At 47.4% G+C, this 27,234-nt stretch overlaps 1 protein-coding gene across 2 annotated transcripts in view; it reads right to left on the bottom strand.

Moving 5' to 3' along the window:
• The window catches only part of ADCY4 (adenylate cyclase 4), a 261,919-nt gene that overhangs the window by 77,479 nt on the left and 157,206 nt on the right, over positions 1-27,234 (bottom strand). For both annotated transcript variants that reach the window (XM_086923621.1, XM_086923620.1), the window contains exons 2-4: positions 24,130-24,611; positions 22,743-22,940; positions 16,431-16,598 (exon numbers count right to left, since the gene is read on the bottom strand). In XM_086923621.1, the coding sequence (XP_086779747.1) occupies positions 16,431-16,598; positions 22,743-22,940; positions 24,130-24,312 (549 nt within the window). In that variant the 5' untranslated portion in view covers positions 24,313-24,611. The remainder of the gene's footprint in view (positions 1-16,430; positions 16,599-22,742; positions 22,941-24,129; positions 24,612-27,234) is intronic.

Raw genomic sequence — 27,234 nt, forward strand, 5'->3', positions numbered from 1 at the left:
GCAAAAGGTAATTGTGGGTCATTATGCCGATCTGCCTGTGCAATTTCAGTCCATCCCAGTTCACCCTGCCGCACTAGTCAGCCCAATCAATCACTACCAGGAAAACCTACTGGTAAGTGCCCCCCTTCAAATAAAAAATACTTCGGAGTTGTCAAAATACACTTCCTACATTAGTCCCCCGTAGAACCACTCTCAACAGACCAGCGTCCTGAGGAGAACTCTAAACAATCGGGTTTGAAACGTGTCGACTATCTTCCACATGGGATAAAGGACATTATTATAAAGTAGAACTGGACTTGAACCAACTCGCAAACCCGTACACTCGGCACTGACCATTAAAATAGTGGAATTAATATGACGTGTTTTGAAAATTTCATACTTCCACATTGGAATCCAAAAAACAGCCGACTGCTGCTCTTTGATTTGTTGTTACGACACAAAAAACTACTGTCCTTATGATGCACTAGTGTTTATAGAGCTCGTTTATGTATACACTTAAGCCACTGTTTGTAAAGCCATCTCCGCTGCGATGGTCGGCGTCACTACTGATTGTTGAATGATAGTATGAACTTGTGCCGGATTGATGTGACTGAATGTATTCTAGCTTGAAATGACTGATTTCACATCCGGAGCGCCATCGTTGTGATTGCAAAAAACATGCATCGGATTAAGGGCCATATGTATGAACACATTTTCCCATAGACACAGAATGGGTAAAACCCTTTGATACATCTGGCCCTAAAAGAAACTGAAGTGATGGTTCATGCCACTTGTAAATTGGGATTGTCAGGTCTCGCTCACAGCGCCTTGCGCGCATCCACAATAGAGGCGGCTTTTTTCTGTATGGATTTTATGGCTCACATAGAAACCATGCAATTTGTGCTCATTCTTTAATGGGGTCAGTGCTAAATGGTGTGCAATTAGCACCCATTGTACAGCTACTCATGCGTCTGGGTCAGTCCATTAATGGGCACTTTGGTTAATTACCCTTGCATTTAAGTTATACGCTCCACGGGCGGCTTTAAGTTATATCGGTTGGGTTTTCACTTGCTTTGCAGTGCTTGAGCGTTATTACATTCTATTTTTCTTTGTTAATTGCATTGCCTAGACGTTCCATCTTCTTTTATTGCCGTGTTCCGTCGAGTTGCCTATTTTAAATGGTGTCTCTTCATCATCTGCTGAAGAAGAGCTTTGCTTTTAGTCTGCTGCAAAACGCTGAGCGGAATGTATTTCATTCTGAGGCCGCCTAATGCAGAAGAGCTCTGGGCTAATGGAGCGGCCTAGCGCCTTCCGAACTTCAAGGCGGACTTCAAGCTTTATTCTTTATGCTAAAGAAGCCATAAAGAGCCATTCCACCCTGCGTGTTTTCAGGCTGGCTCAGCAAGTCCGTGTGTCTGTCGTGACCAGGGCCGAAGCATGGGCAGCGTGGGCAGCTGCCCAGGGCCTCGCACTCAGCCCACCAGCATGGGGCCTAGCACTGGTGGTGTGTCCTGTTGTTTCCCTGGCGATCCATTTTGAAGAAAGGTGTCGCCTTGCAATTAAGGTCCATTGGAGGGGCCCCCCTTCCCGGGCCTCTCAGGGATGGTGTTTGGAGGCATAGGGGAGGGAGACTCTCCCTCAATTGCAAGGAGAACATTCACAGACACTCTTGAGGGGCCCATTGTCCAGCATTTTGGCGCCCCCACAGTTTTAACTTTTAGTCCACAAGCAATTATTACACCTATCGGACTGAGCCGGTTCTAGGATCTGCAAAACCCTGGGCTAAAAGGGGCCCTCTCTCTTCCCAGGGCCCCACTTTCGTAGCATGGGGTCTGTTGTGTATGGCGCATGCTCGAGAGGCCACCTGCCCTCTCTGCTCACAGGGCCCCACTTTCGTAGCGTGGAGTCTGTTGTGTATGGCGCATGCACGAGAGGTCACCTGCCCTCTCTCCTCCCAGGGCCCCACTTTCGTAGCGTGGGATCTGTTCTGTATGGTGCATGCTCGAGAGGGCACCTGTCCTTTCCTCTCAGGGCCCCACTTTTGTAGCATGGGGTCTGTTGTGTATGGTGCATGCGTGAGAGGCCACCTGCCCTCTGCTCCAGGGCCCGCTTTTGTCCCGCTTGCTCTGCTACCTGTGGACACGTGCCTTATCTCCCCACACCTGGCCCCCCTGGGCTTCTCCCACATGCGCAATGTCTCCCCACACATACAGTAGAGTCTGGCCTGCCCTTCAAAGGCCCCACTGTTGTCCCGGTTGTCACAGCACTGAGGGCACGAATATACCCCAATGGGTACTCCAGGGAAAAGCAAATAAGGAGGTACGAAGGAAGACAACATAACTCGGGTGGGTGTGTTACTCTCTCCTGGTCAGTATGTGGTCCTTGTGACCCTCCTTATAGGATGCTGAGCCCTCAACCACCAGGGAGTGGCATGTTCATCATAGGTCCCACCTCTCACTCGTGTTAATGGTCTCGGTCACAAGCAGGCTCAGCCTCCTTAAGGGTGGAGGAATACAAATGAAATGATGTAATATAGGGACACTATCACTAGGTTGACCTTACAATTGTGAGAGGATTGATGGACAGAAAGTGATCTAACATTATCTAGACAGCAATTATGGACAGGAGAAAATCAACCCTGTATGTTAGGGCATCACGTTTGAGCCCCCAAAAGGGTCTTGGACTTTCATCAGGAGCAAATGTTATCTCTGATCTAACTATGAGGCCTACATATGTCCGATGGATGCGGTCCCTATGAAAGGTCAGTCAAAAAGTGATGTGAAAAACAAATAACTAATCTGGAATAAAGTAGTGGTAGACGGGTATGCTTCCTGGAGCCAATGTACTGTGCAATTAGCACTAGAAACCAAGATTCGGGACTAAAGAAATGGTCACCCTTGTGGTCATCCTAAGGCTCAGAGCTCAATCTCTCTCTGTACCTACATCTTTATTGGTTGTTAGTCCAAACTATGTTCTCAAATTTTGGATTTTTTTTAGAACAAGATCAAGGCTATTGTTGAGACTCTAAATGCAGCCGGAGCCAATAACAGTGTAGACACCGCTGAGTTCGGGGTTCTAAAAAGTTCTGCAGCTAATATCTGTGCTGGGCTCCAAGGGTCAGGGAGGCAGTCTGTACCAGCTTTGCCTGCACTCCCATGCTCCTTGACAGAGTTTACCATAATCTCGTTAGAGGACTTGGAGAAGCTCTTCGAGCATGCACATCAGGCTCCCTTGATGATTCCTGTCTTCCTCAGATATTGGTTGCCAACACCCAGGCCATCAACCCCACTCTGAATTCTCTCTTAAACAATGCGCTGTGCCAGGCAAGGCTCCATAGTTGTTGGAAGAGGGCCAAGCTGATCCCACTTTTTACAAAACCTTCGGAGGATAAATCTATCTTGGCCAACAATTGACATATCTCTTTGTTACCTGCCTTTTCAAAGATTCTTGAAAAACTGTCCAATGCCCAGCTATCAAGCTCCCTTGACTTCAATCAGCTGCTGCATCCTTCTCACTCCGGCTTCCGCCAGAGACACAGCATGGAGTCCACTCTAGTGGAGGTCTCGGACGCCATTAAATTGGCTGTAGACAGGGGGAAGAAAGCGGCCTTACTGTTATTGGATCTCTTGGCGGCATATGATACAGTTACCCATCCTATCATGATGGGACATGGGGATAGGTGGGACCGTAGTGGCTTGGCTGGGTTCCTTTCTGTCAAACCAACGTCAATCTGGCTCGATGCCTCCATTCACCTCCGACTCCAAACCTCTGAAGTTCAGTATTCCCCTGGATCTGCCTTGAGCCCTACACTGTTTAATGTTTATATGACTCCTCTAGCTGCCCTGGTGGAATCCTTTGGAGTGAAGTCATATCGCTGATGACAGGCAGATTCTCTTAACCTGGGACGGGATCATCTCTATGGCCCAAAATAGATTTGAAGCATGCCTGTCCGCGGTGTTCCATTGGATGCACTGGAGTAATCTCCAATGTAACACCAGTAAAACAGAGGTTTTGTTTTTTGAATCTCCTCTCCCTTCTTAGGGTGGCAAATGTTGGCCTAGCTCTGCCCTTTCCCCTCCGACCCCTGCTACAGTAGTTCACAATCTTGGAGTGAAGTTTGACAATAATATGTCTTTTAAATCACGGGGAAGAGTGTATTTGGGTCCTGTTTTTGTCTTCTCCAATTTCTGAGGGAATTTTTGTTCTTGTTTCCTTTGTCCATGCTCTCACACCATCTGCCTTACACTGGGATCTGCCTCTGTACCTACTCAAACGTCTGCAGTTGGAACAGAATGCTGCAGCCTTACTCTTGCTTAACATCTCAAGAAACTCTTCAATTTATTTCCATCTCAAAGATTTGCACTGGCTGCCTGTGTGGGAGAGAGTGATGTTTAAGGGCTTGGTGTTGGCCCATACAGCTTTCTATGGCCTTTGTCCCAGCGACCATACTAGGAGGTTCTCACATTATCATCCCTCGAGGACCCTTCACTAATCAGAGGCTCTGTTGGCGGTGGTTCACAAGATCAAGCGGAAGAAATGGGGAGGCACCTACTGCTAACACTGACCGCTGTAGGGTGGAATGTCCTTCGTTTTCATTAGCATGCGACTAAGGATGCAGGCTCCTTCAAACGAGGCCTAAAAACTTGACTCTTTAACCATGCTTTTTGATCTGTGCTCCGTCTTTGTGAGTCTTGGGGTCGACGTACTGTTAGTGCCGGGACACTTTATTGGAAAGCAACACAAGCGCCTCTGCTGAGAAAGGTTATTTGCAAACAAAGATGAATCTAACTGGTGTTCAGAATAAAGCATAAACAACCTGCTGAATCATTTAGCAACTGGAAATGTATTCCTCTTTTCAAAAAATATTTTTGTTTATACGTGACACAATGTTTTTAGTGCATGGAAAGAACGACAGTTTTTTATATATATATGTACAGTGAACAGCAATTACAAGTGAAAAAATTATTTACACACTCTCAACATTCGTGGCCTTCCAATCATACAAAACACTTGCATACACAAAAATCAGTAAAACAATACGAACAACAGTTAGGTACAAAAATACAAAAGTACAAAAAACCACGTATCGGTCATAAATCAGTCGGATAAATCCCTTGGTGTTTTTTAGAGAAATAATCCTAAAGTCTTTTCAACTCAATTTCTGAAAAGGAGTATTCTTCTTAGAGAGGTTGATACATGGGCTGATTTATAACGCAAAAGATGTAGACCAGATACGTAGGCAAGGTGGTCGACGCGTTTCGAACCCGTACGAATAATAGGGTTCTCCTCAGGACCTGTACTGGTTCTGTGGAAATAATCAAGAAATGGCGCTTAGTCTAGCGAGCTATTTTAGAAGGGAGAGAAACTCGCCCTGAGTCAAACCAAAGCCTACCGTAAGCAATTGAACCAGAGTCACATAATTCAAGACTAGAGAAGTCAAGGTTTCAAAGATTTCACCGTGGTGTGCATACAGGGGCTGTGAATAAAAGAAATAAAACAAGCGCGCTTAGTTTCAAACCTAAAGTGTCTTTCCTAACTGCGGGGCGCGGGGTTGGATGTATACCTGCACTGACGTCAGCGGTTGTTTTGACGTTTAGTCCATGCTTCTGGTATTCCGCGGAGCGGGCTTGATTTGCGCCTCTGCTTCACTGTAAATGAAGCATGAAAGGGGGACCTAAGGTTAGGTTTGAGATACCATTTGCGTAACCAGAGGAGAACGGTCATCGTGAAAGCTACATACCGGATGAGACAACGGGTCCTTCGTCCTCGGAGTCGTGCTGCAGAGTGAATCAGAGCTGCAGAGCTGTTTAGACTGGTACTTCCTGGTTGATAAGACTCTCAGAGGCTTCTGGGACTTGTAGTTCACTTTATAACGAGTCTACGGGTCTGAGTAGTTCAAGTGTTGGTTTTGTATATCTCTGACATCTCGTTCAATCCTCGCAAGGCAGTGTTGAACTTCATTATTAGTAATGCCTCACGTTGGGCTAATTTGGCATCCAAATCTCCGCCCCTGGGATCTTTTTCGATTTTCGACAATACTGTCCATCTTAAGTCCGATTGTTTATGTTTCATGTTTGTCCAATGATTGACAAGTGGGGCGTTTTCTACGCCTCTCCTTATCCGAGATTTATGCTGAGTGATCCGACTCCTTACTTCTTGTGTGGTCTTACCTATATAGACCAAAGGGCACGGGCAGATGATAGCGTAGACAACATTTTTAGTTTTGCAATTTGTAAATGCTTCGTGCTTCCAATGAATGTTTTCAAATGTGAAGACAGAGTCCTCAATGGTTTCATCGCAGCATATGCACGTGCCGCATTTGTGGTGACCTTTGGTGGGAGGTAGTCCAAACAGACTTTGTATGGTGGGTGATTTAGCCGGAGGGAGGGCAGCTCTTATGATATGATTAGCAATGCTTTTTTCTTTTTTGAAAGCAAACAACGGAGGGGCTGACAGATCTTCATGCAGATTTTTGAGTAGATGCCAATTGGATAGAATTAGTTTTTTGTATTGGTTCGCCGCTGGGCAAAAGGTGGTGACGCATACCATTCTTCTGAGGTCTTGTTTCACTTTCTTTTCAAGTAGGACCTCTCTGGGAGTCCACCATGCTCTTTTAAGGGAATTTTTTAAGAGTTTTTTGGGGTATCCTCTAAGTGTCAGGCGTTCTTTTAAATGGCCTGCATGTTTGAAATATTCCTCCTTGGTGGAACAATTCCATCGAATTCTAAGGAATTGTCCATAGGGCAGGTTCTCTTTAAGGTTTCTCGGGTGGTTGCTGGTGAAGTGTAGCGCTTTATTTCTATCAAATGGTTTGCGATATAACGTTGTGCTGAGTCCCTGTGCTTGTGGTTGGATTTCCACGTCCAGAAATGTGATGGATTCCTTTGATGATGTGGCTGAAAATTGGATATCGGCTGTTCTTGAGTTAAGCCATTCCACAAACTTATTCAGATTTTCTTGGTTTCCTGTCCAGATTAAAAATAGATCCTCTATATAGCGCATATAGTTGGAAATATAATGGCCATATGGATTGTTGTTATAGATGAATTTTTCTTCGAATAGCCCCATAAACATTATCGCCAGCTCGGGGGCAAAGGGACAGCCCATCGCTACCCCTTTTATTTGAAAAAAGAACTCTGAATCAAAAGAAAAAAAGTTCTTTTGTAGTGTCAAACGAGCTAGGTCGAGGATGAAATTAGTTGGGACTCTCATTGGTCGTTCACGATTTTCCAGAAAAAAGGTTAAGGTTTCAAGTGCCTGTTCCTGCGGAATCTGAGTGTATAAGGACACTACGTCTAGTGTCACTAGCAGTTGATTCTCGCTGTTGAATTTAATCGACGCAATGCGGTTAAGGAACGCCGTGGTGTCTTTCAAATGGGCTGGGATGGTCTCAATAAAGGGTTTAAGGAAGAAGTCGATGTACAACCTTTGTGAAATACAACCTCACAAAAGCAGAGAAGGAAGCCTTATCAACCATTAAGAATGACAATAACATCGTGGTTAAACAGGCCGATAAAGGCGGAGCAATTGTTGTATGGGATGTCAACAAATATAAGAATGAAGTCCTCCGTCAACTCAATGACCAAAACTGCTACAGGCGGATCGGCAAAGATCCTACTCTAGACATAAAAAACCAGATGTTTGACATAATCCAGAAAGGATTCGATCAAGGATTTGTCGGGCCCAAGGAACTTATATTTTTACAGAATAAAAGCCCCAGAACCCCGGTGTTCTATGTTCTCCCCAAAATGCATAAAGATGAGACCAATCCCCCGGGGCGGCCAATTATATCCGGCTGTGACTCACTTTTTGAACCGGTGGCGAAGTACATCGACTTCTTCCTTAAACCCTTTATTGAGACCATCCCAGCCCATTTGAAAGACACCACGGCGTTCCTTAACCGCATTGCGTCGATTAAATTCAACAGCGAGAATCAACTGCTAGTGACACTAGACGTAGTGTCCTTATACACTCAGATTCCGCAGGAACAGGCACTTGAAACCTTAACCTTTTTTCTGGAAAATCGTGAACGACCAATGAGAGTCCCAACTAATTTCATCCTCGACCTAGCTCGTTTGACACTACAAAAGAACTTTTTTTCTTTTGATTCAGAGTTCTTTTTTCAAATAAAAGGGGTAGCGATGGGCTGTCCCTTTGCCCCCGAGCTGGCGATAATGTTTATGGGGCTATTCGAAGAAAAATTCATCTATAACAACAATCCATATGGCCATTATATTTCCAACTATATGCGCTATATAGATGATCTATTTTTAATCTGGACAGGAAACCAAGAAGATCTGAATAAGTTTGTGGAATGGCTTAACTCAAGAACAGCCGATATCCAATTTTCAGCCACATCATCAAAGGAATCCATCACATTTCTGGACGTGGAAATCCAACCACAAGCACAGGGACTCAGCACAACGTTATTTCGCAAACCATCTGATAGAAATAAAGCGCTACACTTCACCAGCAACCATCCGAGAAACCTTAAAGAGAACCTGCCCTATGGACAATTCCTTAGAATTCGACGGAATTGTTCCACCAAGGAGGAATATTTCAAACATGCAGGCCATTTAAAAGAACGCCTGACACTTAGAGGATACCCCAAAAAACTCTTAAAAAATTCCCTTAAAAGAGCATGGTGGACTCCCAGAGAGGTTCTACTTGAAAAGAAAGTGAAACAAGACCTCAGAAGAATGGTATGCGTCACCACCTTTTGCCCAGCGGCGAACCAATACAAAAAACTAATTCTATCCAATTGGCATCTACTCAAAAATCTGCATGAAGATCTGTCAGCCCCTCCGTTGTTTGCTTTCAAAAAAGAAAAAAGCATTGCTAATCATATCATAAGAGCTGCCCTCCCTCCGGCTAAATCACCCACCATACAAAGTCTGTTTGGACTTCCTCCCACCAAAGGTCACCACAAATGCGGCACGTGCATATGCTGCGATGAAACCATTGAGGACTCTGTCTTCACATTTGAAAACATTCATTGGAAGCACGAAGCATTTACAAATTGCAAAACTAAAAATGTTGTCTACGCTATCATCTGCCCGTGCCCTTTGGTCTATATAGGTAAGACCACACAAGAAGTAAGGAGTCGGATCACTCAGCATAAATCTCGGATAAGGAGAGGCGTAGAAAACGCCCCACTTGTCAATCATTGGACAAACATGAAACATAAACAATCGAACTTAAGATGGACAGTATTGTCGAAAATCGAAAAAGATCCCAGGGGCGGAGATTTGGATGCCAAATTAGCCCAACGTGAGGCATTACTAATAATGAAGTTCAACACTGCCTTGCGAGGATTGAACGAGATGTCAGAGATATACAAAACCAACACTTGAACTACTCAGACCCGTAGACTCGTTATAAAGTGAACTACAAGTCCCAGAAGCCTCTGAGAGTCTTATCAACCAGGAAGTACCAGTCTAAACAGCTCTGCAGCTCTGATTCACTCTGCAGCACGACTCCGAGGACGAAGGACCCGTTGTCTCATCCGGTATGTAGCTTTCACGATGACCGTTCTCCTCTGGTTACGCAAATGGTATCTCAAACCTAACCTTAGGTCCCCCTTTCATGCTTCATTTACAGTGAAGCAGAGGCGCAAATCAAGCCCGCTCCGCGGAATACCAGAAGCATGGACTAAACGTCAAAACAACCGCTGACGTCAGTGCAGGTATACATCCAACCCCGCGCCCCGCAGTTAGGAAAGACACTTTAGGTTTGAAACTAAGCGCGCTTGTTTTATTTCTTTTATTCACAGCCCCTGTATGCACACCACGGTGAAATCTTTGAAACCTTGACTTCTCTAGTCTTGAATTATGTGACTCTGGTTCAATTGCTTACGGTAGGCTTTGGTTTGACTCAGGGCGAGTTTCTCTCCCTTCTAAAATAGCTCGCTAGACTAAGCACCCCATTTCTTGATTATTTCCACAGAACCAGTACAGGTCCTGAGGAGAACCCTATTATTCGTACGGGTTCGAAACGCGTCGACCACCTTGCCTACGTATCTGGTCTACATCTTTTGCGTTATAAATCAGCCCATGTATCAACCTCTCTAAGAAGAATACTCCTTTTCAGAAATTGAGTTGAAAAGACTTTAGGATTATTTCTCTAAAAAACACCAAGGGATTTATCCGACTGATTTATGACCGATACGTGGTTTTTTGTACTTTTGTATTTTTGTACCTAACTGTTGTTCGTATTGTTTTACTGATTTTTGTGTATGCAAGTGTTTTGTATGATTGGAAGGCCACGAATGTTGAGAGTGTGTAAATAATTTTTTCACTTGCAATTGCTGTTCACTGTACATATATATATAAAAAACTGTCGTTCTTTCCATGCACTAAAAACATTGTGTCACGTATAAACAAAAATATTTTTTGAAAAGAGGAATACATTTCCAGTTGCTAAATGATTCAGCGGGTTGTTTATGCTTTATTCTGAACACCAGTTAGATTCATCTTTGTTTGCAAATAACCTTTCTCAGCAGAGGCGCTTGTGTTGCTTTCTAGTTCAGTTTGGCTCAGCCGTGCTGAGTAACGAGTCAAGACCCTTGGGTGTTTTGCGGTTCTTGTAGGGGGCAGATGCTCGCGAGGTCCTGTTAGACAGAAAAAGTCTGTCTCAGGGTAATTGTGCTTTGTTGAACTTGTGTTGTGCCCAGCTGTCGGGCTTTTGTGCTTGGTCACTTTCACTTCACTATTATTCCTTCACGCACTTCTTATTTATTCTTAAACTTTCTTTTTGTTATGGCCGAGAAAGATACAGTTTCCTTTACCGAGGAACATATACAGAACTTAATGAGAGACCCCCCAGTGTTTGCCTCAGCAACCCTTAGCGTTACAGCCAATACACAAAACGAGTCGGACAAACTCACTCGGTTACGCAAAAAACAGATCCTTACGGATCTACACGGCCACTTTTTACTTCAACACCTTCGGGCCGGAACCATCCCAGCAGGACTAATTGTCCGTAACATTCCTGTCATTTTCACAGAAGACCCAGATTAAAAAAAGGATTTTAGCGGAATTGAAACTAAGTGTAGCCGGGCCCTTATGGTCCTGACCATCGAAACGGCACACAGGATTTCAGTCAAAGAACTGGAAGAAATATCCACCCTCCAGAGAGAGATTGAAAACAACCAACTAATCTCAGACTCAAAAACACTTCTGGAGAAAATAGATAAAGAAATTTCAGAATTTAAAGACGTTACAGTTGCTCAGAAAAGCAACAAATTCGAAATTGACAAAAAGAGTTTTTCGTTGGAATCTGCTTACCCTTACCTAAATAAGGATTTTTACACACGGGCCGACTCACGTCGATATCTACAGGGCAACCAAGGAAGATCTCGTCAAAAATTCATCACATTTTCTGACACAACTTCTTCATCCGGGAGTGAGCCTGATAATACTAATCGCCAATACCAAAACAGAACGGACAACCGACCAGGCCAATATCAACAGCAGCAAAATCAACAGCCTTTTTTAGGACGCGGTCAACCGAAACCCCGCGGCAGGACCCGGTTCACCCAACCATGGGAAATGAGAACACGCCAGAAGTTTTACAAGAACTAACCAAATCCCCCATCTTCAACCTTTCTAACAGAACTCTTACTCCAGCCGAAAGATCCATTTTAACAAAAGGCCTCAATTTTGTTCCATCACGCCCCACGGACTATGTTAAAATGAAATTGGAGACACTAGAATTTTGTCGAAAAATTCGCCTGAAAACCTTCTTTCAAGGATCTGAAGAAGTTCAAACAGAAGAGGCGACAGGACTAAGAAAAAAATCATCGTTCTGCCCAAAAGGACCAAATATCCCCAAGGAAGGTATTACATTTGAACGAACTGTACTTTCAGGAATTTCTGCCCTAGAAAAAAAGAAAACCTTTGTGAAATACAACCTCACAAAAGCAGAGAAGGAAGCCTTATCAACCATTAAGAATGACAATAACATTGTGGTTAAACAGGCCGATAAAGGCGGAGCAATTGTTGTATGGGATGTCAACAAATATAAGAATGAAGTCCTCCGTCAACTCAATGACCAAAACTGCTACAGGCGGATCGGCAAAGATCCTACTCTAGACATAAAAAAACAGATGTTTGACATGATCCAGAAAGGATTCGATCAAGGATTTGTCGGGCCCAAGGAACTTATATTTTTACAGAATAAAAGCCCCAGAACCCCGGTGTTCTATGTTCTCCCCAAAATGCATAAAGATGAGACCAATCCCCCGGGGCGGCCAATTATATCCGGCTGTGACTCACTTTTTGAACCGGTGGCGAAGTACATCGACTTCTTCCTTAAACATTTTATTGAGACCATCCCAGCCCATTTGAAAGACACCACGGCGTTCCTTAACCGCATTGCGTCGATTAAATTCAACAGCGAGAATCAACTGCTAGTGACACTAGACGTAGTGTCCTTATACACTCAGATTCCGCAGGAACAGGCACTTGAAACCTTAACCTTTTTTCTGGAAAATCGTGAACGACCAATGAGAGTCCCAACTAATTTCATCCTCGACCTAGCTCGTTTGACACTACAAAAGAACTTTTTTTCTTTTGATTCAGAGTTCTTTTTTCAAATAAAAGGGGTAGCGATGGGCTGTCCCTTTGCCCCCGAGCTGGCGATAATGTTTATGGGGCTATTCGAAGAAAAATTCATCTATAACAACAATCCATATGGCCATTATATTTCCAACTATATGCGCTATATAGATGATCTATTTTTAATCTGGACAGGAAACCAAGAAGATCTGAATAAGTTTGTGGAATGGCTTAACTCACGAACAGCCGATATCCAATTTTCAGCCACATCATCAAAGGAATCCATCACATTTCTGGACGTGGAAATCCAACCACAAGCACAAGGACTCAGCACAACGTTATTTCGCAAACCATCTGATAGAAATAAAGCGCTACACTTCACCAGCAACCACCCGAGAAACCTTAAAGAGAACCTGCCCTATGGACAATTCCTTAGAATTCGACGGAATTGTTCCACCAAGGAGGAATATTTCAAACATGCAGGCCATTTAAAAGAACGCCTGACACTTAGAGGATACCCCAAAAAACTCTTAAAAAATTCCCTTAAAAGAGCATGGTGGACTCCCAGAGAGGTCCTACTTGAAAAGAAAGTGAAACAAGACCTCAGAAGAATGGTATGCGTCACCACCTTTTGCCCAGCGGCAAACCAATACAAAAAACTAATTCTATCCAATTGGCATCTACTCAAAAATCTGCATGAAGATCTGTCAGCCCCTCCGTTGTTTGCTTTCAAAAAAGAAAAAAGCATTGCTAATCATATCATAAGAGCTGCCCTCCCTCCGGCTAAATCACCCACCATACAAAGTCTGTTTGGACTACCTCCCACCAAAGGTCACCACAAATGCGGCACGTGCATATGCTGCGATGAAACCATTGAGGACTCTGTCTTCACATTTGAAAACATTCATTGGAAGCACGAAGCATTTACAAATTGCAAAACTAAAAATGTTGTCTACGCTATCATCTGCCCGTGCCCTTTGGTCTATATAGGTAAGACCACACAAGAAGTAAGGAGTCGGATCACTCAGCATAAATCTCGGATAAGGAGAGGCGTAGAAAACGCCCCACTTGTCAATCATTGGACAAACATGAAACATAAACAATCGGACTTAAGATGGACAGTATTGTCGAAAATCGAAAAAGATCCCAGGGGCGGAGATTTGGATGCCAAATTAGCCCAACGTGAGGCATTACTAATAATGAAGTTCAACACTGCCTTGCGAGGATTGAACGAGATGTCAGAGATATACAAAACCAACACTTGAACTACTCAGACCCGTAGACTCGTTATAAAGTGAACTACAAGTCCCAGAAGCCTCTGAGAGTCTTATCAACCAGGAAGTACCAGTCTAAACAGCTCTGCAGCTCTGATTCACTCTGCAGCACGACTCCGAGGACGAAGGACCCGTTGTCTCATCCGGTATGTAGCTTTCACGATGACCGTTCTCCTCTGGTTACGCAAATGGTATCTCAAACCTAACCTTAGGTCCCCCTTTCATGCTTCATTTACAGTGAAGCAGAGGCGCAAATCAAGCCCGCTCCGCGGAATACCAGAAGCATGGACTAAACGTCAAAACAACCGCTGACGTCAGTGCAGGTATACATCCAACCCCGCGCCCCGCAGTTAGGAAAGACACTTTAGGTTTGAAACTAAGCGCGCTTGTTTTATTTCTTTTATTCACAGCCCCTGTATGCACACCACGGTGAAATCTTTGAAACCTTGACTTCTCTAGTCTTGAATTATGTGACTCTGGTTCAATTGCTTAAGGTAGGCTTTGGTTTGACTCAGGGCGAGTTTCTCTCCCTTCTAAAATAGCTCGCTAGACTAAGCACCCCATTTCTTGATTATTTCCACAGAACCAGTACAGGTCCTGAGGAGAACCCTATTATTCGTACGGGTTCGAAACGCGTCGACCACCTTGCCTACGTATCTGGTCTACATCTTTTGCGTTATAAATCAGCCCATGTATCAACCTCTCTAAGAAGAATACTCCTTTTCAGAAATTGAGTTGAAAAGACTTTAGGATTATTTCTCTAAAAAACACCAAGGGATTTATCCGACTGATTTATGACCGATACGTGGTTTTTTGTACTTTTGTATTTTTGTACCTAACTGTTGTTCGTATTGTTTTACTGATTTTTGTGTATGCAAGTGTTTTGTATGATTGGAAGGCCACGAATGTTGAGAGTGTGTAAATAATTTTTTCACTTGTAATTGCTGTTCACTGTACATATATATATAAAAAACTGTCGTTCTTTCCATGCACTAAAAACATTGTGTCACGTATAAACAAAAATATTTTTTGAAAAGAGGAATAAATTTCCAGTTGCTAAATGATTCAGCAGGTTGTTTATGCTTTATTCTGAACACCAGTTAGATTCATCTTTGTTTGCAAATAACCTTTCTCAGCAGAGGCGCTTGTGTTGCTTTCTAGTTCAGTTTGGCTCAGCCGTGCTGAGTAACGAGTCAAGACCCTTGGGTGTTTTGCGGGACACTTTATTGAGCAGCTACGCGCTTTATAAGTGCCACTTTGATGTTGACTTTGACAAATCAAGACTATTGACCCGCATATAGATTGACTACCAATAAATCGCCAATTAAGCATACCTAGGGAAGTACAGATTTGTTATTCTTTATTCCATATTTGACAGAATGTTGATAGTAGACATAGTGGGGTAAATATCACTGCAGAGGAAACTTTGATATTGTGCTAGAAAACATATTGTCCCAGAGGCCCTGAATCTCTTCAAACACGTTTTAGGGTCTGCAAAAATCTCTTCCCACCCGGGGACCGGGTGATTATCTCTGCCTGCTCAGTCTGTGTTTCCACAGGTCCTGGTTTCAGTCCACACATACATTAGAGTCTATTTCCCCTGCCAGGGCTTCACTTTTGCCACACAGTGTCTGTCCACATAGTCTCTGCTGTCACTTGCAATAAGCCCTGGCATCTGTTCCCAAAATGCCCAAGTGTCTATCTATTCCCTGTGCCCTGGGCCTCTCTTTACGTCCCCACAGACTTCAGTGATTGTCCTGAGAGGCCCGCTGTCTGTCCACATCTGCTAGAGTGTGCCAAAACTCTATCCTAAAAGGACCACCATAATTATCCGAACATGCCCTAGCGGCTATTCCACAGGCCACAGCGCTCGACCATGCAGTCCCCGACGCTTCTTGCCACCAGTGGTGGATGGCACGGATCAGGGGTGGCACCGCAGAGGGTGGGGTGAAGGGGATAAAGAGAAAAAAAAACGTACCTCCTTGCCACGTCTCTCCTTGTTGCCCCTCATAGTCGTCCCTCTTCACTGGTCGGAACATGAAGCGCCCATACTCCCCTAAACCAATCACAATGCTGCAATGCCGCGTTGTGATTGGTCTGAGCGCTGTGGTTCGGTGCTCAGCCAAGGAATAGGAGCCTGGGCATGTTCTCCACCCAGGCTATAATGCAGTGGAGTGCGGTGGAGAACATGAAAAGTGCGCATGACTGTTTGGCCGGCCCAAGACGGCCGGCCAAGCATTCATGCGCACTTTCCAGAGTGCCCACCACTTCTCCTCCTGCTGTGACAGCAGAGCAGCCCCCCCGCCAAGCTGCCGCAGCACGTACAAATGAAATAATAATAATAATGAGTTATTATAATTTTATTTTTCCTTTATTTCCACTGCTGAAAACAGTAGGGATTGATGCTCCTCTGCGCTAGCGGAGGAGCCGCCACTGCTTGCCACATGTCTTGGAGTACCCTCACACATGCTCTTCTTTCTCCCTATTTCCTCACTCATGGGCCCAGAATCTGCCCCACAGCCTCCAGTTGCTGTCCCTGCAGGCCCAGTCTATGTACCCACACGACCCTGTTCGCTTCCTTCTCCCATCCCTGGGCTGCAGCATGGCCCCTTGCGCTCACCTGCAGTGCCAGGTCCCTCTTTGGCATGTCGGTGGAGGTGGTGGAGAGGTAGATGCTGAGGATGATGATGTGGGAGATGGAAGAGAGCGCCCCGGCAGCAATGGCATCCCGCATGCGCACTGGCAGCATGGTGTAGACGATGAAGGTGATGAAAAGGAAGAAGTACACCTGCAACAAAGCCCCCCAAGTGGGGAAGAGATGAGACCGGAAGCGAGTGTGGATAACACCTCTGTCTGCACCTAAACAGCTAACAGAATCTCTGCAGGAGCGCCGCCCTGCTGGTCAAGGCGTCTATGTATGCTTTTACCCCTTTAGGGCCAGTTTTGAAAGTTGTGGATTGATTTACTACGAGGTGGGCCAGACAATATGGACATCAAGATATTGGAAGATCAGTGGTCCATGAGATCTGGTAGTCCTGGGGGAAAGTCAGTAACATGCTTGACACTTCACTCACTGATTACAGCGGGATTCAGGAGTCTTCGAGTAGGGGAGGGTTTTTCGCTTCTTTCATGGTCTGCGGGTGGGAGGGAGTCGGCAGAGCTCACGCTCATCTGGGGCACACCAGTAGCTGTTTCTTAGGGAGAAGTGCAGGAAGGATGCAGGCAACATCATTCAGTGGCTGAGAATGATGCCACCTGGTGAGTGAGTGAAACTCTACGCAGGTGTATGAGCGCGATGATGGAGGAAAGGAAGGCCTGTGATGGGGCAAGCATGAGGCTGCACTGAGTGCGATGAGATCAGTGACGAGGGTTGAGGGATACGCCACTGAAGTGCATGAGGTTCTGGATTGAGTGAGAGCCCATCTTAGTGCATGAAGCCGGGACTAGGGACTGTGTGAGATTTCATTGAAGTGTGTGAGGCCAGTGCTGGGCACTCAGGGAGGCTCTATTGAAGTGTGTGAGGCCAGTGCTGGGCACTCAGGGAGGCTCTATTGAAGTGTGTGAGGCCAGTGCTGGGCACTCAGGGAGGCTCTATTGAAGTGTGTGAGGCCAGACTGGGCACTCAGGGAGACTCTAATGAAGGGTGTGAAGCCAGTGCTGGGCACTCAGGGAGGCTCTATTGAAGTGTGTGAGGCCAGTGAAGGGCACTCAGGGAGGCTCTATTGAAGTGTGTGAGGGAGGCTCTATTGAAGTGTGTGAGGCCAGTGCTGGGCACTCAGGGAGACTCTAATGAAGTGTGTGAGGCCAGTGCTGGGCACTCAGGGAGGCTCTATTGAAGGGTGTGAGGCCAGTGCTGGGCACTCAGGGAGGCTCTATTGAAGTGTGTGAGGCCAGTGATGGGCACTCAGGGAGGCTCTAATGAAGTGTGTGAGGCCAGTGCTGGGCACTCAGGGAGACTCTAATGAAGTGTGTGAGGCCAGTGCTGGGCACTCAGGGAGACTCTATTGAAGGGTGTGAGGCCAGTGCTGGGCACTCAGGGAGGCTCTATTGAAGTGTGTGAGGGAGGCTCTATTGAAGTGTGTGAGGCCAGTGAAGGGCACTCAGGGAGGCTCTATTGAAGTGTGTGAGGGAGGCTCTATTGAAGTGTGTGAGGCCAGTGCTGGGCACTCAGGGAGACTCTAATGAAGTGTGTGAGGCCAGTGCTGGGCACTCAGGGAGGCTCTATTGAAGGGTGTGAGGCCAGTGCTGGGCACTCAGGGAGGCTCTATTGAAGTGTGTGAGGCCAGTGATGGGCACTCAGGGAGGCTCTAATGAAGTGTGTGAGGCCAGTGCTGGGCACTCAGGGAGACTCTAATGAAGTGTGTGAGGCCAGTGCTGGGCACTCAGGGAGACTCTATTGAAGGGTGTGAGGCCAGTGCTGGGCACTCAGGGAGGCTCTATTGAAGTGTGGGAGGGAGGCTCTATTGAAGTGTGTGAGGCCAGTGTTGGGCACTCAGGGAGGCTCAATTGAAGGGTGTGAGGTCAGTGCTGGGCACTCAGGGAGACTCTAATGAAGTGTGTGAGGCCAGTGCTGGGCACTCGGGGAGACTCTAATGAAGTGTGTGAGGCCAGTGCTGGGCACTCAGGGAGGCTCTATTGAAGGGTGTGAGGCCAGTGCTGGGCACTCAGGGAGGCTCTATTGAAGTGTGTGAGGGAGGATCTATTGAAGTGTGTGAGGCCAGTGATGGGCACTCAGGGAGGCTCTATCGAAGTGTGTGAGGCCAGTGATGGGCACTCAGGGAGGCTCTATTGAAGTGTGTGAGGCCAGACTGGGCACTCAGGGAGACTCTAATGAAGGGTGTGAAGCCAGTGCTGGGCACTCAGGGAGGCTCTATTGAAGTGTGTGAGGCCAGTGCTGGGCACTCAGGGAGACTCTAATGAAGTGTGTGAGGCCAGTGCTGGGCACTCAGGGAGGCTCTATTGAAGGGTGTGAGGCCAGTGCTGGGCACTCAGGGAGGCTCTATTGAAGTGTGTGAGGGAGGCTCTATTGAAGTGTGTGAGGCCAGTGTTGGGCACTCAGGGAGGCTCTATTGAAGGATGTGAGGTCAGTGCTGGGCACTCAGGGAGACTCTAATGAAGTGTGTGAGGCCAGTGCTAGGCACTCAGGGAGACTCTAATGAAGTGTGTGAGGCCAGTGCTGGGCACTCAGGGAGGCTCTATTGAAGGGTGTGAGGCCAGTGCTGGGCACTCAGGGAGGCTCTATTGAAGGGTGTGAGGCCAGTGCTGGGCACTCAGGGAGGCTCTATTGAAGGGTGTGAGGCCAGTGCTGGGCACTCAGGGAGGCTCTATTGAAGTGTGTGAGGGAGGCTCTATTGAAGTGTGTGAGGCCAGTGATGGGCACTCAGGGAGGCTCTATCGAAGTGTGTGAGGCCAGTGCTGGGCACTCAGGGAGGCTCTATCGAAGTGTGTGAGGCCAGTGCTGGGCACTCAGGGAGGCTCTATTGAAGTGTGTGAGGCCAGTGCTGGGCACTCAGGGAGACTCTAATGAAGTGTGTGAGGCCAGTGATGGGCACTCATGGAGGCTCTATTGAAGTGTGTGAGGCCAGTGCTGGGCACTCAGGGAGGCTCTATTGAAGTGCGTGAGGCCAGTGCTGGGCACTCAGGGAGGCTCTATTGAAGTGTGTGAGGCCAGTGCTGGGCACTCAGGGAGGCTCTATTGAAGTGCGTGAGGCCAGTGCTGGGCACTCAGGGAGGCTCTATTGAAGTGTGTGAGGCCAGTGCTGGGCACTCAGGGAGGCTCTATTGAAGTGTGTGAGGCCAGTGCTGGGCACTCAGGGAGGCTCTATTGAAGTGTGTGAGGCCAGTGCTGGGCACTCAGGGAGGCTCTATTGAAGTGTGTGAGGCCAGTGCTGGGCACTCAGGGAGGCTCTATTGAAGTGTGTGAGGCCAGTGCTGGGCACTCAGGGAGGCTCTATTGAAGTGTGTGAGGCCAGTGCTGGGCACTCAGGGAGGCTCTAATGAAGTGTGTGAGGCCAGTGATGGGCACTCAGGGAGGCTCTAATGAAGTGCGTGAGGCCAGTGATGGGCACTCAGGGAGGCTCTATTGAAGTGTGTGAGGGAGGCTCTAATGAAGTGTGTGAGGCCAGTGATGGGCACTCAGGGAGGCTCTATTGAAGTGTGTGAGGCCAGTGCTGGGCACTCAGGGAGGCTCTATTGAAGTGTGTGAGGCCAGTGGCAGAGGGATAATCCATTGAAATGCATATCATCAGTGACCAAGACTGAGGAGGACTCTACTGAAGTGGAGCCGCGGCCCGTGCAGGTAAGAGCGATGAGGCCGGATTGGGAGGAATTCGACAGACGACCATGAGGGAAAATTAAATAAATAGTTAATTTTCCCTCATCGTCATCTGCCAAAATGCCCCCCACACACAGGGCCCTACGCTCTTAACTGCATGGGCCGCTGCTGCTGAAATGCATAAAGTCAGTGACAAGAATCGAGTGGGACGCCATTGAAATACATTAGGTCAGTCACAGGGATTCAGTGAGACTCCAATGAAGGGTAGGAGGTCAGTCACAGGGATGGAGTTAAGACTCCATTGAAATGTGTGAGGTCAGTCACAGGGATGGAGTTAAGACTCCATTGAAGTGTGTGAGGTCAGTCACAGGGATTGTGTGAGACTCCATTGAAGTATTTGAGATCAGTCACAGAGATTGAGTGAGACTCCATTGAAGTGTGTGAGGTCAGTCACAGGGATTGTGTGAGACTCCATTGAAGTGTGTGAGATCAGTCACAGGGATTGTGTGAGAATCCATCGAAGTGTGTGAGGTCAGTCACAGGGATTGTGTGAGACTCCATTGAAGTGTGTGAGGTCAGTCACAGGGATTGAGTGAGACTCCATTGAAGTATGCAAGGTCAGTCACAGGGATTGTGTGAGACTCCATTGATGTGTGTGAGGTCAGTCACAGGGATTGAGTGAGACTCCATTGATGTGTGTGAGGTCAGTCACAGGGATTGAGTGAGACTCCATTGAAGTATGCAAGGTCAGTCACAGGGATTGTGTGAGACTCCATTGCTGTGTGTGAGGTCAGTCACCGGGATTGAGTGAGACTCCATTGATGTGTGTGAGGTCAGTCACAGGGATTGAGTGAGACTCCATTGAAGTATGCAAGGTCAGTCACAGGGATTGTGTGAGACTCCATTGATGTGTGTGAGGTCAGTCACAGGGATTTAGTGAGACTCCATTGATGTGTGTGAGGTCAGTCACAGGGATTATGTGAGACTCCATTGAAGTGTGTGAGGTTAGTCACAGGGATTGAGTGAAACTTCATTGAAGTGTGTGAGGCCAGTCACAGGGATTGTGTGAGACTCCATTGATGTGTGTGAGGTCAGTCACAGGGATTATGTGAGACTCTGTTGAAGTGTGTGAGGTTAGTCACAGGGATTGAGTGAAACTTCATTGAAGTGTGTGAGGTCAGTCACAGGGATTGTGTGAGACTCCATTGAAGTGTGTGAGATCAGTCACAGGGATTGAGTGAGACTCCATTTAAGTGTGTGAGGTCAGTCACAGGGATTGAGTGAGACTCCATTTAAGTGTGTGAGGCCAGTCACAGGGATTGAGTGAGACTCCATTTAAGTGTGTGAGGTCAGTCACAGGGATTGAGTGAGACTCCATTGAAGTGTGTGCGAGGTCAGTCACAGGGATTGTGTGAGACTCCATTGAAGTGTGTGAGATCAGTCACAGGGATTGAGTGAGACTCCATTGAAGTGGGTGAGGGTAGCGACAGGAAGGGGTGAGACTCCACTGAACTGCAGGACAGTGATGAGGAATCCTTAATTCATGATTCCAAGAATGCTAAGAATGAATATGAAGTGTGCGTGGCCAGTGACGTGAGAATGAGTGACAGTCCATTCTAGCTCATGTTCCTAGTGGTGGATAGTGATTGAGTGAGACTCCAGTGATGCTTGAACTCAAAAGGAGAAGGGAATGGGTGAATATTTGATTGCGCCCATGAGGCCATGATGTGAGGAATGAGTGACACAGCTACATTTTAATTATTTTATGTGAGGAGTGAGGGCGACTTCTTTTACTGACGGAACAGTCCCATAACCTAAGGAATGCCCCCACTTTATGATTCCCAGAGGAACGAGCTCAATGGGGAATAACCTTTGACTCGGGCAGTAACCTGTCTGACCTTTGACCACACTCTCTCCCCCCTTGGTCCTAGACAGTGACCTGGCCTACCTGTAACCTCGCTCTCCTCTTACAAGATGCGTTGCCATGGCCTGGCGACCCTTGACCTCTTCCGTCCCTTATCTTGTCCTAGGCTACTCCCAGGCCCTCATTTGACACAACGTTTCCCTTACCCAGCGGCATCCGGCGACCCGGCCGGCGTCTGACCCTCCAACTCTACCCCCGCCTAGTTACAGGCCAGGACCAGGCCGACCTTTAACCCTCGCTCTTACACTTCCTCGATCTAAGCTAGGAGCAGGCCAACCTTTGACTCACCTATGCAACCCTTACCTCCTCTCAGTCAGTGTCCAGTCCCAGCGACCTCTGAATCCCACTGCCGGGTGACCTGGTCCCATCAGAGGCCCGCTACCACGCATGGTTTACCTGGTCCCACGCAGTGGCCTGCCCGTCTAATGTCGTATTCCTCTGGTGTACATGGACCTGACCTACTTTGACCCCCAGTTTGCCCTTACCTGGTCGACCTTTGGCCTGTATTCGTCCCTTGCCTGTCCCTGCCCGCCTTTGGTTCCAGTATTCGAGGCAAGGACCCGGCTTCATTAACCCCATTCTTCCCTCACGAGACCCGAGGCCACGCCATGACGCAGCTAGTCTTTGACCTCCCACCCTTCCCTCATCCAGTTCCAGACTGTGACCCGACTGACCCCTGATTTCACTCTCCCAGGCAGCGCCTCTGTTGAACTCTGACCCCGCGCGCGCCTTACCTGGTCCCAGGCAGTGACCCGGCCGCTGGTGAAGACAAACACGTAGCCCATGGCGAGCAGGCTGGCCCAGATCACCAGCGAGAAGAACTTCATGCATTTCTGGAAGATGGACTCGATGCAGACCAGCACGAAGATGGTGAGGAAGACTCCCAGGGCGCAGAAGATGGTGATCAGGAAGCCCAGGTTGTCGACAAAAGCCTTTTAATAAACAAAACCACACACTTTAGTATACAAGCACCTGACGTCCCCTCACGCAACCAAACAAGATGCCAGGCGCTTCCCTCTGCACGGGAGCCTGGCGGGCGCAAGCCTGGGAGCCGCCTGGACTTTACGTACAGGCCATTGGGGCTGGGTACAGTCAGCGCCTCCACCCAAAGGGATTTGCAACACAAACATCCTGCGGCAGCAATCTCGACATCAGCATAAAATCTACATATCAAGAGAGAGTTAGAATGCCAATATCAAGAGACTGGCCCAAAATAAACCAGGATTATAACATTAAAAATGACTGATTAACTGGGGGAATAGTACATTCATATTTATTAGTTGAGTAAATGGGCACAGGTTTGTACTAGAATTTCCAAATTGTTTACCTTTGTTATACTCTGGTACGTAGATATTATGGGCATGTAGAGATTATTGTTGTATTTCTGATAGTTTTGTATTTTACACATTCATGTTGCCTCATTTATAATTTAGAACCTGGGGGACGCACCACCTCCCTACATGTAAAAGCGTCTCGCCTCCCAGCCTCAGTCTACCCCCTCAGCGGAATGTCCCATTGTCTGTCAGTCACTCTTGGGCCCTTGGATGCGAGCCTTTCAAAGATGGCGTGTAGGAGCTGAGTCTCCATGCCCATTCACTCTTTGTCATCTCTATGGGGGATATTCAAGGATGTGAGGGGGTTTGGTATCTGGTCTTGTCAAATCGTCAACCTCTTTGCAAAATGTTTCGCTGCTGAGTCACAGTAGCTGGCCTCGTCTATTAAACTCCTGGTATCATAATAGAAAGATGAGCACAGTACTGAGCGGAATCGTGCCCATTCACTCCTTGGCCTACTTGTGCTGTGACTTGAGGAATCACAACCCCACCCCATCATTTCCTTATTGAACCTCTGCCCTGACTTGCAAACCCGTGCCCATTCACTCCTTGGCCTACCTCTGGTCTGACTTGCAGTGACCTGCATACACAGATCATGGCCATGACTTGTGGGATTGTCAGCCTATGGGAGCTAGAGCATAGGCCCCAGTTCATCTAAAGAGAGACAGAGATTCACGCCATCTTGGAAGCAGTGAATCTATCCTCTTTCCCAGTGCGCCCACCAGCCCACCCGTTGCCCCTCCAGTGAGCCACCCTGAAGCCCGCCCAGCCCATCCCAGCGCCTTACCCGGCCGGTGGCGAAGGAGACCACAATGAGGGCGATGCATATCGCCAGCAGGATGACCAGCAGCAGCAGGATGAGCGGGTACTGCTGGCTCAGGCAGTAGTAGGTCTCGTAGAAGAGGGCCTCCTTCTCGCTCTCGTCCACAGCCTTCCTCTTGCACAAAAAGCTCCTCTTGGCCCCCGGCATCTGGATCTGATTTGACCTTCGTGCAGTAGGAACCAGTTATTGGGAAGGCCGAGTTTCCAAGGGAATGGTGTTGCCTGTACACACGCAGTGTCACTGCCAAATGGTTCCCCTGAGCGTGCTGGGGCCTAAGCAAATCCAGTGTTGTGAGCAACAAAAGCCCATCCTAAATGCCCACCCACGTTGCAAGTGCCATGGGAAGGTGACCTCGGCGCTCCGGGCATCGTCTGATTCTCTTACACTGTCCAACGGCACGGCTTTGGGTTTGCACTCCCAGGAGTCACAGCGGCTCCGGAAAATACCTAAATTGGATATAGAAAAAAACTATAAGTCATCCATTTTTTTGTTCTTTAAAAAACCAAAAACATTTCTTTATCTCTGGGCTTAGCTGGGCCCATGGTTCACTGTAGCATCATTCTTTACTACTCCCAACAAATCAGTCAGTGCCATACTCTAACTGGCCACCAGGTGTCCCCATTGCACCAAGGTCCGCCCGTTCCTCCCATTCAGTGCCTGTAGAGATCACCTCAGGGCCCAGGAGTGCCTAGATAGAACAAGCATCCCCGGGGAGACCCCTAATGGATCACAGTCCACAGACCAAGAAGTCAAAGAGACAAGGTCTGGCTGGACGGATCTGACTGGCAAGGACTTGCTGGTAAACGCAGAGGCCTGAGGTGGGAGAGCAAAGGAGTGCCATGCGTAGGCATTGTTTGGTCTGGGGGGTGCCTCGAGGATCAGGGCCAGGATCATTTCATCCTTAGTAAATTATCAATAAACAAGCTACCTTTAAGCTTTTTAAAGCTTTTTTAAAACTTGAACATTTTCCCACAGTGGCACTTTAGGACGAGCCTCGGGGGTGCCTATTTCTGCAAGGCGGCAGAGGCCTGTGTTTCTAATTTGATGACTTTAATACCCTAGATTTCGATTCTGTCTTCCCTAGTGAGTTCTAAAATCCTAAACATTTGGGTTTGATTCCACTGTTTAAGAAGGGGAATGCACGAAGCCCCTCTAATTTACATAAGTGACACCTTCAGGGCTCCGGAAGCTGCTTTGTGCACACTCCTCCTGGGCTGCAACTCCCCTCTTTCACAGCTCATATCAGGCTGAAGGTGTGAGAATAGCTTGAGGGCTGAGAGTTAAAACTGTGCAGACGGTAGAGTGCTCACAATGGGTGTCCCTCAGCGTCTCTCAATGGGCCGCCAGGCAGGAGGCCTAATTGTGGTCTCCTTGCAACTGGTGCAAGATGAAGTGTCCCTCTTCCCTAAGCCTCCCCACACCATCCCTGAGAGGCCCAGGGAGGGGCCCCTCTGTAAGCCCAGTTGAAAACAGAGACCTTGCTTCAATGTGATCGGCTGGGGCACAAGAAGCTTGGTGGTGTGCAGCACTGGTGCGAGGCCCCATGCTGGTGGGCTGTGTGCGAGGCCCTGGGCAGCTGCCCATGCCTAGCACCGGCCCTGGCCTGAGTGCCTGCCTTACCAATCCGACCCTGGTTTTTGCCTGTTGCTGCACCGTGAGGCCTTCATGGCTCCACGCCAGGTCCTTCCACCTGTCAAGGGAACTATACTGTGCCGGCAGCGGTGTGGGTGACGTGCTGGCCATAGTCTCACTCTCACTGCACGTCTAGTTGGGTTGCTGCCAGCATTGAACGCCAAGATTCAAGCTGCCAAAGTGGATTTGTCTGCAGGCGTCAAGATGCGGTTCAGCTTTTCCTGTTAAATTGGTGGGATCCTGTCTCGGAAGCACACATGACCTACTGCTGTCTTGTGGGTAAGGCGGCTAATTATCTTCGTGAAGCGACCTATTTACAAAGGCAGACAGCACTCTGGAAGTGGTCCAAGCATTTTTATCATTAAACAAGTTTATTGGGGATTTCATTGCTATCATAGAACAAACAATCACATTCTTCTCTTAAATCTTAAGTTGCACCAGACAAACATCTCTTAAACCAATAAACAATACAGACAGCGTTGACAGTCGAACAACACAAGTATCTTGCCATATCCAGCATACGCGGTCTTCCTACAACTCTTGTTATTATGTCTTGGACAGTCAATGCGTCTTGAGTGCTACTATTATTTCTCATTGGGCCTAGAATTATACCTGGGCTCTTCCCGCTCTCCACAGATTTTAGTTTGCTTATCCGCAACGCTGCAGCGGCTTTTCCCGCTGTGTGCGGCTATTTTCAAAATACTGCGTTACATGACGAGCTCAGCTCGTCATCAGCATACAAGCACCGTAGCTGATGATGAGCTGAGCTTAAGTAGGCACCCAAGAGCTTCATGGACTGGTATGCCCAGTACCATGCAACTCTCTAACCCCCTGGTGCCCACTTACTGAGTGTTGGGGTGATCATTACGTCACTCACTAGCATTATCCCACTTGGCAACTAACAGGCGTATATGTAGGAGGGTGACTTTGCATCTGTTAGTTTCACTGTCAGAAGTGTCATGGAGAAGGGGTATTCCTATTGTAGTCAGTAAACCCCCCCAAAAGGGCTGCAATAGTAGACATTGCCATGTAGTGTCGAGGAAGTCGCCAGTCTCCAGGACCAGCTCCACACCGCACACAATCAGGAGACTGAATTGTCCCATAGCGCCAGAGTTTAATGGGGGTGATGTAGATGCTGTGGAGGAACTTTATAATTGTGGGGGAGGTGCACAGCCTCAAAAGTAAATATTCTTCCTTGTATTTGTTTGAGTATACTATATTTATATAAGGTTGGGTGCTCCGACAGGTAACAGAGCCGTCCTGCTGTGTTAGTACATTAATTAAAAAGTTGTGCGCACTGTCACTGTGAGCGCATCCCTGTATTTGGGCACACCATAGGTTCTAACATATAGACTTCTTTAACAGCTGATGTTTGATGTTTTTTTTATTTCATCATACTTGATAGATATTCAATTCATATCCATTGTATCCTTATTT

The sequence above is a fragment of the Lissotriton vulgaris genome, chromosome 5, assembly GCF_964263255.1.
Source record: "Lissotriton vulgaris chromosome 5, aLisVul1.2, whole genome shotgun sequence".
Taxonomy (NCBI): Eukaryota; Metazoa; Chordata; class Amphibia; order Caudata; family Salamandridae; genus Lissotriton; species Lissotriton vulgaris.